This window comes from Podarcis muralis, chromosome 1 (assembly GCF_964188315.1).
Source record: "Podarcis muralis chromosome 1, rPodMur119.hap1.1, whole genome shotgun sequence".
In the NCBI taxonomy this organism is placed as follows: Eukaryota; Metazoa; Chordata; class Lepidosauria; order Squamata; family Lacertidae; genus Podarcis; species Podarcis muralis.
This window is the reverse complement of record NC_135655.1, coordinates 134,793,698-134,807,763: the sequence shown is the minus strand read 5'-3', so window position 1 is coordinate 134,807,763 and position 14,066 is coordinate 134,793,698. Positions and strand designations below refer to the sequence as shown.

The 14,066-nt window shown below is 42.3% G+C and overlaps 1 protein-coding gene across 1 annotated transcript in view; it reads left to right on the top strand.

Moving 5' to 3' along the window:
- The first annotated feature begins 1,648 nt into the window (after positions 1-1,648).
- SPAG16 (sperm associated antigen 16) overlaps positions 1,649-14,066 on the top strand; it is a 409,743-nt gene continuing 397,325 nt past the window's right edge. Inside the window, exons 1-4 of the mRNA XM_028704644.2 lie at positions 1,649-1,773; positions 5,761-5,807; positions 8,944-9,042; positions 13,155-13,282. Of these exons, the coding sequence (XP_028560477.2) occupies positions 1,722-1,773; positions 5,761-5,807; positions 8,944-9,042; positions 13,155-13,282 (326 nt within the window). The 5' untranslated portion in view covers positions 1,649-1,721. The remainder of the gene's footprint in view (positions 1,774-5,760; positions 5,808-8,943; positions 9,043-13,154; positions 13,283-14,066) is intronic.

Here is a 14,066-nt window from a genome sequence, read left to right as displayed (position 1 = left end):
GAATTATCTGTGTAACTCTCCCACCCCTCAGTTTCTTCCTCCCAAATGTTTAACAATGTCAACACTGGTGACATAACAATAGACTGCTTTCTTATTTTTCCCATGAAAAAAAGTCTCACGGTACATTATCAGATATCATCATCAACATCATCATCATCATCATTATAGCTGAAGCCATTACAAAAGATAAAATACATAAAACAGAGAAAAAACAGATTATGAATATATAAAGTGCTTTGTTCACATCATCTGCAGCAGTCGTCACTCCCTGCACTTCTAACATGGGCCACTCTGAGAGGTACCACAGTTATGAACCCATTTTAAGGAATTTTCTGAGTTGACTACTGATAAAGAACAAAATGGTAGTTTATTTCAAATTCTGTTCCGGGGACCAGTAGAAATCTGCCCACCCAGATCATCCTCCCTTGCTATTCTCAAAGTGCTGGAGGAAAGTGTTGCTGTCTCATCACAGTCTGTTTTTAATGAAAGGGTCGGTGCTGTGCTGTTTTTACTGCAATTATCTGCATGGTTTTAATAGATCTTTATATCTGTATCTGTATAGTTTTAATTTTATTAATATTTAATTAAAAAATATATTATCCCACCCCAATGTTTTTAAATCTCTCCTTAATTTTATCTGTAAGCTTTTTCCTGTCAGGGAAAAAGGTGGGGATATAAATCAATCAATAGTAGTAGTAGAAGTAGTAAATCCCTCTGAAACACAGCAATGTCAGGACTCTTGGGCTGGGCTATTGTTGAGGGTGTGTTGCTGGGTTTTGTTGTTGTTGCTGCCATTGATATTCATTTCTTTTGTGCCTTTATTTTTAGATCTTATATGGACCAGATCAGGTTTGATGAAGCCTCAGCTCCTCAATGTAATGGGGCCCTTGATATGTCCAGCTGTCCTTTGTCAACAACAAACTGTCGCTGTTTTTTGTGTTGAATATATGCTGCATGGACCTAATAGGTATCTAAAGCCATTTGCACATAACGGAATATATTTTGGAAAGGTACATCCAGGTTTTTTCCCTTTACATTTTTTGGGGGCCCTAAACTATAGCTTGTTTAGCTTATAGGTAAATCCGGCACTGGATCACCCGATTCATGTGGAGTCGTCGGAGCTGGATCATGCTCTTCGATGCGCTTCATTAATGGCTTATTATGTTTCCTTTTGCTACCTTTGTAATCGTGTCAAACCTTTTCGTCTCATTTGCCCCACTGAGCAGGGCTTTAGGAAGCTGAGGTGACTTTCGATCCATTTTCGTATTCTGACTTTTGCACGTTTTCAAGACAGGGCTGTGGGTGGCTCCTCGGTTTTATTGCCTTTCTTTCGTTAAGTGCTTTGAGGGGTGGGTTTTTATTATTATTATTATTATTATTATTATTATTATTATTATTATTATTATTCTGTTTCTACAGTCGAGCGGTGTATAAATCTTCTGAGCCAGATAAAGGATACAGAGAAGTACGACTTTCTTGGAATACACGCAGCACCGTCAGGACACGTGTGTGACGCGTGAATTCCCACGTTAGCCGGCCCACGCACGGGCGCGGTGTATACTGCGCATGCGAGCCGTGCGTGGTCGGGCGTTTTTTACGCGGCCGCGGAGCGAGGCGCGCTGGGAAGGGGCGGGGCGGGGGGCGGGGCTCCGGGGTCGCCTGGGCAACGGAGCGACGCGCGCGCGGCCTTGTCGGCGGGTCGGGCTGAGGCGGCGGCGGCCATGGAGGAGGCGACGACGGTGACGACCACGGAGGGGACCTTCTGCCTGCAGCGTATCCTTGGGCCGAGCGAGGGGGAGAGCGCCGCTTGCCGCGCAAACCCAGCCCGTGTAATTCTTTAGAAATGTCCGGCCTCCTGTCGGCTGTCCTTATGTGTCGCCTTCCACCTGTCTAGCATCTATCTCCCCTCCTTTTCTTAAAATATACAAGGGGGCATCATATAAGCGGGAAAGTACGGTGTTTATCTACTCTCGCTGGTATGCTTTCAAACTGCGAGGTTGACAGGAGCTGGGACAAAGCAATGGGAGCTCATCCCATTGCTCAGATTCAAATTGCTGACCTTACGAATAGCAAGCCCAAGAAGCTTGGTGGTTTAGATCCCTGTCCCTGCATAGGTTTGTACTCTGGGCTGAAATGTTGCAGGCTTTGCCATGTAGGTAGAACTCATATTTCCATGTGATGAATGACAGTACGTTCATCTTTCCCATTAACTTGATACTAAAGCAAAAACAGACCACCACAATGTTTGCCAGCTTCCAGGGAGCTTGACCCATAGAGTTTAAGGGTTTGTAGCTGCCCCATTGCAGTTCTTAAGGGAAGTTAAATGTAAAGATAAAGGGATGGGGAGCAGGCAGTGACAGCATACCCTTTTATTCTTTTCTGACTAATGCACATGCCAGCTATTTTAGAAGAATGTATCTCTGTAGAGCGAAAGCATAAATACCGTCTAATTTCAATAAATATGCCTTGAATTGTGAAATATATTAAACTGCTATTTGAACGACGGTCACCTTATCAGGATAAACTAAAGGCATGCACAATACTCAGGCTGCAACCTGATGGCTTTGGAGTAGTTAATACAGAATTCCCAATGCAAATCTGCATGGCATTGTGAAAAGCTTTTGCTTACCTAGTCAGAGCTTATCACAACTAACTCGGCAGGCCTAGCAAGAACCTAGGTTTCTCATACTTCCTTCTTCTAGGTTAGTTATTCAGGATCTTCAGGGAAATGAGTTACGGTACATTTGATGTCTAGGATGCAAAAGCACGGTGGGCTTTTATTTTTATAGGACCCAGCTTACCCAAAAGTAAAGTTTAAATCACCACCTTTTCCATCTTGTTCCTCCAGTACAATATTTCTCTCTCTCTCTCTCTCTCTCTCAGAAAGAGCTTGTGACTCAAGTAGACACCAAGGCAGGTACATAAATATATGTCAAAACACATTGAAAAGAGATTAGTAATGTGACACTGGATATCAGTTAGAAGGAGAGGTTTGAAATTTTGAAGTGCAACCTTGCTCTGCCACTGCTTCATTAAGTCCCAGGCTTGCGCCTCCATGCTGTGGCTGTTGGGATCTGAGACTTCGGAGATCTGGCGATTCTAAGGACACATTCCAGCCAGGCAAAAACACTCAATAAGAGTGCAAAACAGGTCTAGTGAGGGATCTGGCCCAGGAGGGTGTGTGACTTGAGAGTCCTGGAGGGCCCCATTTTGCCCCAGACCTTGAGGTTCCCACTCCCTGCTATATAGCATCCCTACAAAGTGTCTTTTTCTTGCCTTAAATGTGTAGTCTCCACAGTGAGTCTACAATGAAGTAGCTTAAAGGATCTGCCAAGTCTCATGCCCTTATAAAAATGTACAGAATGCTTTCTGGTTTGAAGTGCCCTAAATCATCAAGCTTTTTCTTCAGTCACTCTTATTTGAAATATTGGGTGGATTTGGTGTTGTGACATATTTGTCAGCATTGCAGCATCTTCTAATAACATTTAATAGACATTTCAAAAGGGGGAGGGCAGTGAATGGTACTATAACTTACTTTAGATAACGTTATTTGTACCATATTGCATCTTCTTCCTGGCCCCAGTAAAACTTGTGCCTCTCCTATTGTCTTCTTACTACAGACTATACTGAAAGAGTCGACAGCACAGACTGCCTCTTGTTGTCCAACTCTGCTCACCCAAAATGATGAAGGCTTTAGCTTTTGTGGACTACAGTCCACTTCATCAGTTGCATGAAATGTTATCCGGAGCTGTATGCATATCTATCCAAGCATGCGTAATGGGGCAGGTGGTGGTATAAATAGTGAGGTCAGAAGGAAATTAAATGCAGTAAAGTACAGAAAGTAACAGTCAGTAGTGGGTGTCCACAAAAAACCCAGTTATTGTTGATACAGATATCCAGGCATTGGTGAGCCAATTGACACATGACAGAAATCTTTTGTCCCAATTAATTTCACAAATGAGAGCATGAAACCACTTGATGAATTGCATTGCGGGGGGTTGGACTAGATCCCCTTGGGTCCATTCCAACAGTATGATTCTATGAATTGTGGTTCCTTTGCAAATCTCCCCTTGAAATTCCTTTGTTTAAGGTACAAAGGAACATTTTTTTCATATTGCCACCTGTGATGTCAGATTAGTGCCTGTTTTGTGTTTTGTGTAGGGACAGGCCTGTTCTGTGTAGTGTGCAGAAGGGCATTGTTGGCAGATGATGGCATGTATCACATTGGAAGATGAGCACGTGAATGAACCACTGATATTTTGGAATACATTATTTGGTTGCCAACATGGATGTAATGAGGGGTGGGGGTTCAGCTGCTCCCCCATAAAGTAAATAAATAAAAATACTTAACCAAAAGTAGAAATAATCAGAATATTGGAAATTGAAATGTTCACTGAGGTCACTTGGATGATGTTGTTCTGCATTCTACCAACACAACTGGCAACCTGACTGAGTGATAGGTGTGGATTCTGCAAACTGACCAATCACGTTGCAGGTAGCTCGGTTCTGGAAGCTTCTCATAGTTTCCAGGATTTTCTCCTGAGAAATATATGTGATCTTTGTAATTTTGTAAAATATAATCATTAACTGCATGAAAGGTACTCCCTGATGTTAATTTTTTATTTGACTTCCTAATTTTCAAATGAATGAAGATTTTGACAGATTTTTCTGAGCAAAAGAAAAGTAATTTCAAACAACTGCCATAAGAAATTAATTTTAAAAAAAACTGTTGTTGAGACATTTCATTCCTAATCTACTAGACAGAGCCAGACACAGGATGACGACAGGTGGGGGTACTCCCCCCCCGCCCGCCCACCCTGCATAAATTCTGGTTATACCCATGGTTGCCAGGGTAGTTATAGGGACCCTACAGTTTTGTCCAGAGATATTAGCCCCCTTTTGCATCTTGTGGGTTGCAGTAAACCTGAGAGAGGAGCTTATAAGTGGGAGTCTGCTGATACAAAGGAATAGCATGATACCAAGAACTGCTTACCCACCTTCTGGCTTCTGCCAGGCATTGTGAACACTTTTTAAAGGCCCTCTTTCACTGCCCAGTAAAAAGGGCCACAAGTATGCTTTTAAAACACCCAATCAGGATGACTTGTTTGGTTCCGGGGTCAATATATAGCAGACTTCTGTGGCAATTGTGCACTGTGCAGATCATTAAGAAGTTTTAACACCAGAAACACCAAGGTGGAAAATAGTGCCCTTGTGAAGTCTTTTCACCCTCATCCTCTTGACACAGTTCTTCACATCACAGCATCAGTGAATTAGCATTTCCTGTAGAAGTATTAAAAAAATACAGTCCTAATCCTAGTGAACAATATTTATATCTCATAACAGAAGCATATTTTTGGCAAGCTCAAAAATGACAAACCCCCTTCCAGCAATGAAGTTAGAAATGATAATTGAATGGACAGGTACTTTATGAATAAATACAGATATTTATTGGAAGATGTGATAACTCTTGGGAGTTTGTAACACAGTCAAGCTGAGATTAGAATCTGTTCCAGCATCCCTGGAGAAAATAGCAACCTGAATTCCTGAAGCAAAGCAAAGCAAATATTCACTAAATGGTGTTCATAAATGTTTGAGAGCTAAATTTTGTTGCCAGATGTATAGTGGCTTTCACTGTTGTGTGTGTAGGCAGTCAAGCAGCAAACTGACAGCCCTGAATAGAATTTGCTTATCCCAAGAATTGCAGAGTATGTGTTGCTCAGTAAATACTGTTTACTGTTTTATACTTAACTTAACATTTAGAGGTTTCAGTAGCAGAAAGCTCTGAAGATGACTACCAATATGAAGAGGTAAGAGACGTTAACACAAAAATTGTAACCTATTTTATTTTTAAGTACAAATTGTGATATTGATAAGTGACAGAGAAATACGATTTATTTTATTGTTAGCCACAAAAAATAGTCTTACATACTTGATTATTTATACAGTAAATGAAGGGCAAGGTCTATCCCAGAACTAGGGTGATATCTGGTTTTCAACATTGTGCTATATCACCAGCTAAACATCGCGATATACCGATATATCACAATGTCTGAAATAAGGATGGAGCTATGTAGAGGCATTGGCTGGCTTCATGGTTTATCCCACATCTTGATTTTTGCCAGTGCCTGTTCTTGTGATTCGCTGCCCCTTGCATGAGGCAGTGGAGAGCTGAGGAATTGAGAGAAGCATTGGCTGTGATATTGACATGGGATTCTACAGATCCCTATTTTCACACACACCTTTTGTGCCCACACAGATTAGAAGGTCTCTGTGCACTGTGTATCTTCATTATCCTCCATCCTGCCCTCCCTCTTGCCAGATGTAATTTACTTAAACCCTAAACTCAGTAGATCTGACTGTGATAAAAGTGTACACTGAACTGATCTTCTGATCCTGTGAAGGTTTGGTTTTGTTTTTTGTTCACTGAATACTGATGTGGAAAGAGGAGAAAACAATGCCTGTTGTAATTTTCACAAGTGCTGTGCCTGGTTTTTTTTTATTCTTTTGCAATTCTTTTTTCTCCTTAACTTTATGTTTTGGTTTCTAAAAAGACATATAATGAACAATCCCCATTCCATGCATGTAAATGTAAATAATACAGTGAAACATTAAGTAAGTTTGTAAATAATCTGGAAATAGAATTGGCCTGATTTAGTACAGAAAATATCTGAATGTTTTTAATCTTATTCTTGCACAGTTGGTGCCTGAAAAAAATAGTATGCTGTAGCAATGAAACACTGGTGACTTTACGCAGAAATTTGTTAATTAGTACTATCTTAATTTAAAATCAGTTAAATGCATCCGGTTAATCCATTCTGGGATAGTACTGGCCACTTGGTGCCTGAATGTTCAACTTATATTTTCATAGTTGCAAGCCTACATTTATGTATGCAAGTGCACATAATTTGTAATGTACCATTGATTCTGTTTATCCCAAGTAATTTATAGGCATTCTCACACTGAAAACAGTGCATGCACTTTTATACTTAGGTGTCTATGAAAATGAAAGATAATAAGAAATATCCTGCTTATAGTTTTTCCATTTATTCCTGCTGAATAGTAAAAACATCCATGTAAAATTGCTCAGGGACAGGACTCTGATATGAAAAAAATTCTACTGATGCCACAGATAAATATGCTCAGTGACTTCTGAACTTCGGGTAAAACTATGGTCTAGAGTACGCTCTCACTTTTAATATCCCATGATTTGGTACACATTTCTAGAAGGGTAATTTCATGTAGACTTTGATCCAAAGCAACGTATGTGGAGAAGTTGTATTCTCATGCAAAGGAAAACATTACAGGCATTTTTGTGCATTTACCAAGTTCGCCTGTACAAAATTGGCAAGTCTTTAATTGACAGAAACAGCAAATATAGTACAGTGGTACCTCGCAAGACGAACGCCTCGCAAGACGGAAAACCCGCTAGACGAAAGGGTTTTCCGTTTTGGAGGCGCTTCGCAAAACGAATTTCCCTATGGGCTTGCTTTGCAAGACGACAGCCCATAGGGAAATCTCCGGGACAGCGGGGAAGCGCAGCGCGTCTTCCCCACTGTCCTCGGACCTCCTCCGAAGCCTGGCGGCAAGGCGGGGACACCTCCTCCCGCCGCCGCCGGGCTTCGGAACGATGCCCCGATGCCGGCGGCGGGGCGGGAACCTCTCCCCCCGCCGCCCGGCATCGGGACGATGCCCCGATGCCGGGCGGCAGCGCAGGAACCTCCCCCCCGCCGCCCGGCATCGGGACGGAGAGGTCCGCGAAGCCTTGGCCGGACAGCTTTTGAAGGCAGGCGGGGGGGGGGGAGCGAAAGTCTTTGTCCCCCCTGCCTGCCTTTAAAAGCCCTCCCAGGAGAGCGGAGAAACACGCTGCGTTTCTCCGCTCTCCCGGGAAGGCAGGCGGGGGGAGCAAAGACTTTTGCCCCCCGCTGGCCTTCAGAAGAGGTCCAGGACCTCTTCTGAAGGCTGGCGGGGGGCAAAAGTCTTTGTCCCCCCTGCCTGCCTTCCCAGGGGCTTTTAAATCGCCCCGGACAGCGGAGAAGTCCTCCGCTGTCCCGGGGCGATTTTAAAATGCCGCCTGCCAGCATTTTAAGATCGCCCCGGACAGCGGAGAAGCCCTCCGCTGTCCCGGGTTTTTTTAAAATGCTGGGGGTGGGAAGAAAAGCCCTTGTCCCCCCCCCCAGCCTTCAGAAGAGGTCGGGGGACAGACTGTCCCCGGACCTGGTCTGAAGTCGGTTTCCCTAGGAACACATTAATTGATTTTCAATGCATTCCTATGGGAAACCGTGCATCGCAAGACGAAAAACTCGCAAGAAGAAAAAACTTGCGGAACGAATTAATTTCGTCTTGCAAGGCACCACTGTATCGCATTAAACTGGCAACCAAGTGTCCTGATCTAGAATATTGTGTATATATTGCATTTGAATATGGAGTTCTCAGCTCATTTAAATAGATGGACCTTATAGCTTCCCCATCCCATAAATACTTATGCAGATTGGGTCCCCTGATGAAAATGAATAAAGAAGGTATATTAGTTAGGGGTATTAAGCTATAAGGAGATATCTTATACTGAATCTGATCTCTGGCCTATGCTGTCTAGCAATACCTCTGCTGGGGTTTCAGATTTTCCTCGTTCTATCTCCTAAGACCCTTATTTAGGTATAGACACGACTAAACAACAACAACAACAAAAACGAAATAAGTCAAAGTCATACTCAGAGTAGACTCATTGAAATTATGATCTTTAGTGAGTCATGCACATTCATTTCCGTGGGACTATTGTGAGTATGATTTAGTTAGATACAGCCCTGAAGCAGGGATATGACATATACAAAAAGCCATTCCATTGCTGAATTGTGGCAAATAGATTATATCATCATGGGGATTGAAACAGTTTCCCTCAACTCAGTGGATGTGCTCATTGTATATGTATTTATAATTCTGTCTTAGGTACCAGCTGATGATGAATTTAGCTTGCAAGATGGTGATGAAGATCTGGCAAAGGCTTTATACACCATACAGGAACAGGCTGTTGATGCCCAAATTATGGTAAATATGTTGTTTTTCAAAATATGTGACTACATTGATTCATATGACTTTACAGTTATGAATGTAATATGCATGTGAGTGTGGTGGTTAACAGACTGTTACAGCAAATGCATTATTATTCAAGACTAATGTGAGAGAGAGCAGAGAACTTCTAGATTGAAAAGGGTGACATTATGTTACATCTAAGTGGCAAAACTGAACCAAACTAAGTAGTTTAACCCCCATTTTCAAATTTTACACTAGTGTCCATAATGAAAGCTGAAATAAACTTGGTATTTTCTATATTTCATATTCAAATATGGTGACTTATCATCTGGTTGCAATGAAAATAATGGGCATCTAGTGGGAATAAATCCAGTGCAGCTGTCATTCAATTTACATGTTATTGGACAGTTTCAAAACACTTTCTTAAGGCAGGCTAAAGCCATTTAACATTCCCAGTGGAAATACATTCCTTTGCATGTCAGACCTCTGCGCTTTACTGCAACTGTTTCTGAAACTGCCCTAAGTTTCAACAGAGATGCTATTAAAGGAAGGGAGCACATGCAACCTGAAAGTGTTTCTTTTGATCTAGGACATAAATTATATAGAATCTGTGAGTTGTGTGCATGTGTAATTATATATATTTAAAAGGAACAGATAAAAATGAGCCAACAGGGATAATACTCAAGTCTCATCTCAATGAAGGTGTTAAGTGATCCTTAAGCTCCTTTTTCCTTTCAACTGATTCTATTTTTACTTTTGCAACATAGGCCCCAATTCCTTTCAGAGGGCACACATACTTCTTTTGAAACTTCATGGAATTTAAAAGTAGTGTCTTGAAGAGTGGTGCAGAAGAACAGGAAGAAAAAGGCCAAAAGCCATGCTATGTGTGCACAATCAAGCTCTCTGTTGTAGTCATAAACCCTGAAAAGCAGAAGTATTTTATCAATTTCCGAGCTATTGGAGTAATTGTTTACTGCACAGTTAATTATTACAATTAATGACGAGGAGTTTATTGCAGTTCATTATGGGATGTAACTATGTGTAGATGCATGCTGTATTTGGATTTGGTAACTCTGTAAACCTTTCTTTTCCCCAAGGGCAACTTTGTATTTCCCTTTATTTTGTTTTAGCCACTGTGTTTTCTTGTTTTGAAACTTTCTGATGAATAATTTTTTTTATTAACCGACCAATCACATCAAATCAAACCAAATTACATAAATTCCAAATTACACAGCCGAATTTTAAATTTTTGTTGGGGGTACCCATATATCAAGTTCCGAAGGGATCCAATCAACTTCTTGCTTCTTACTGCTGTTTTAATGTCCACAAATCTAACCTTATGATGTTCACAGTACTATCCAGTCCTTTCTTATTATTTTCCCACATCTCTTGTTGTTATTTTCATATATTTTTCCTTACTCTTTGTGACCTCTGATAGTCTCCGCAAGCTGGTTAGAACAGTTTGTAATCCTGCGTGGATATTATTTTTTTTATCCAGTAGCCATATCCAGACGTTTTCCATATAACATCACTTCCATACATCAAAACAGTCTTAGTGTCATTAATCTTCACCAATTTGCCTCCTTTCTCAAAACCTCTGAGGAGATTCACTAGGAATGCAGTCTGAAAACAAATCCGTTCTTCCTCCCGGCTATAAATCCTTTGGCAAGATGGCGACTCCGAATTAATTGCTGCGCCATTCCCAAAAGCTCTTATTGCTTCTCGGTCTCCATAAAGCATACTTTTGGTTAAAGTTTATCTCCACACAGACCTTAATCATCCTGCTTGGGTCAGTTCAACCGACGGTTCTAATAAGGAGGGGTTCTTGTAAATCACATAGAAGGAAAGTAAAAAAGGTCCGTCCCCCCCATTCAGCCCCGTTGTCAACATACCCAGCCTTTGGTGTATCTTCATCGTAAAATATTCCTGTTTCTCCAGCCCGCCGTCTTCTTTCGCAGAGGTCACTTAAATTAGCAGACTTCACTCCCCTTCTTCACTTGAAATATGTGCATTTGCTTCTTTTGTAATTAATTATTCCAAATTGCTGCAACTAGTGCGCAATCAGAGACAGCGTCCAGGAGAGCCAAGGTCCACACGGGGGCATTCTGCCTAGGGCCCTCACCCCCTTCTTTTGAATTAGGGGGTGATTTATGGGCACAGCAGGCAAGGGCAGTGTTCCCCATTTCCTTGGGGCAACAAGGGAGGCTGCCTACTCCCATAACAGCCTCTTAATTACCCCGTGTGGGTCGGAGAGATGGTATTGTCGGCCATCTTCCAATGCGCCCCCTAGTGGCCCCCTGTTTTGAAACTTTCTGGAGTTTATTGTCATCCATGTTTCCTCATATGTAAAAACAGATCAAATCAACATTTTAAAAGTGAAACTGGCCCTCCTTACAACTCCATGGAAGGAGAAGGGAGGAGTGCATGAGTGCAATGCTTTGCTTGGGTTCACTGCAGCTTGTGCATGTAAAGCTAACCATAGCTTAACATTACATGCAAACATAGTCAGTGGGTAAAGATCAAGACTGCTGAACCAGGGATGACTGAAAATGAAAGCAAAGGCTAGATAAATTAATATAGCATAGCATAGTATAAATTTTTGGTGATCCAAATGTTATTACTTTGCTTGAAATATCTTTGAGAAGGTTTTACCCAGAAAGGTGGTATATTATTATATACAATAAACAAACAAATAAGTAAATAATACTTAATGGCAATTGAACCAGTGTCTTGACTAACTGTATTATTTTCAGGTTCAGTTTGGAATTGTTTTTTCCTAGCTTTACAACTCAAAGACGTGTCTGTCTTCTTATGGAAACAGGGTCAGTCATGTGTAGCTGGCTAACATGGTGCTCATTTGGGCCTCAACAAAGTGGTTGGATGCGTGTTTTGATGTGGCTATAACAATAAATACTCCCCCTGAACCCCTAGTTGTTGAATGAAACGAGTTATATGTTGTTGGAGCTAGATTCGGTTAGTTATTACTTTAAGGATATAGTCCTGTGCATAAACACTTGGAACTCAGTGGTGTTAGACTTGTGAAGTCAGTTGGCCCATAATCTGTTACACTGGGCCAACCATCTGTTGTTGATTCTTCATCACACGTCAGTCAGTGTGATCAGCAAAGCTCCAGCAGACTCATCCAGTGTTAGCTCACCATGCTGTACTGTCACCATATAGCATGTAACCTTCAGCTTCACCGCTGATACTGCACACTTAACTAATGCTGGTGAATGCAGCCTTTGTTTTATACCCACCATTGCACTTACACACATTCCTTAGAGAATGGGAGGGTGGATGAGTAATACTTTAGGCCTTCTGGCCTTAGGTAAAGGTAAAGGGGCCCCTGACCATTAGGTCCAGTCGTGGCCGACTCTGGAGTTGCGGCGCTTATCTCGCTTTATTGGCCGAGGGAGCCGGCGTACAGCTTCCGGGTCATGTGGCCAGCATGACTAAGTCGCTTCTGGCAAACCAGAGCAGCACATGGAAACGCCGTTTACCTTCCCTCCAGAGCGGTACCTATTTATTTACTTGCACTTTGACGTGCTTTCGAACTGCTAGGTTGGCAGGAGCAGGGACCGAGCAACGGGAGCTCACCCCGTCACGGGGATTCGAACCGCAGACCTTCTGATTGGCAAGTCCTAGGCTCTGTGGTTTAACCCACAGCGCCATCCGCGTCCCTCCTTCTGGCCTTAGGCTGCTTCTAAAGCCCAGTACAGCTGTATCCAGCTAAGCAGAATCCAGGTGTGGAGGTCGGGCAACTCAAGACATGGACCAAGAAGTTAGTGCAGTTTCACTCATTATTCTAAATTATAGCAACAAGTGGGATTTCCTTCTGTGTAAAGAAGCTGCATAGCAACTGAGCAGTAGTATATCATCCCACTATGCTGGTTGAGCACATTATGTAGGAGGCATGAACCAAAACCAAGAGAAATTCTTGACAGTTCCCATAAAGTTTCCCTAATATGCCAGACCATGATAATTAAACTGCTATAGTTGTCTTGTGCTGTAATTTATGTGATAAAGAATCCAACTGGCCTGTGATTGAAATGTGCTTTCTTGAAAGCAATAATGAGGCAAATAGGGAGGCTATATTTCTAACAGTAGCTCTTGAATTTTATTTCTAGGCTCAGCGACCAGGTCAGATTGCTAAACATTCCTTGTCTGAAACACCAGAAGTTGTAGATGACTTTCTTTGCAATTTCCTGATTAGAATGGGGATGAACAGGACACTAGACTGCTTTCAAACTGAATGGTATGCCCTTTTTTAAAAAAAAGTATTCCAACTACAAACCTGCAGAAATAAATATGTATGACATATTTTGCATCCTGATAGGCAAATAAAGAGGCAGACATGTAAAATGAGGTTGAACTGCGCCACTTTTATTTAAACCTTAAATTATAATCAGCAGAGGGGAATGACTATGGGGCAGGAACTAACTTCACTGTGTATAGCCATTGGGCTTCCTAGACTGCTCAGATTCCTGGGCCACATCCTGAAGGTGGGAAGGGAGGCCTTTCCCTCCAGGACTGCAGAACCCTAGGTGGATGAGGGGGTGTGGTCTCAAAGAAGGCCCCTATCTCACCCTCTGAACTGCAGAGTCTTGAAAGGTGAGCCTTGGGGCCGACTCATCACCTGAAAGATGCCTAAGGGGCATCACCAGGCTTAAGCAAACTATTCCTCCCCACCCCCCACCTAAACTGCCCAAAGTGATGAAATCCATCTAGCATTCTGTCAGTGCGAAGTAGGCAAAAAACAGTGTTAAGTAGGCAAAAAACAAATCTACAGTCACCTTGGGAATGCATCAATTGGTGCCAAGGATTTTCCTGCTCAGCCTCTCTTGTCCAACAGCCCGCAAATGAGCTCAGCCTTCTGGAAACCATCTAGGCCAGGCGTTGGCAAACTCGGCCCTCCAGATGTTTTGGGACTACAACTCCCACTAGCTAGTGATGATGGGAGTTGTCGTCCCAAAACATCTGGAGGGCCAAGTTTGCCTATGCCTCATCTAGGCCTTTTTGTTGACAGTTTTTATGGCAAA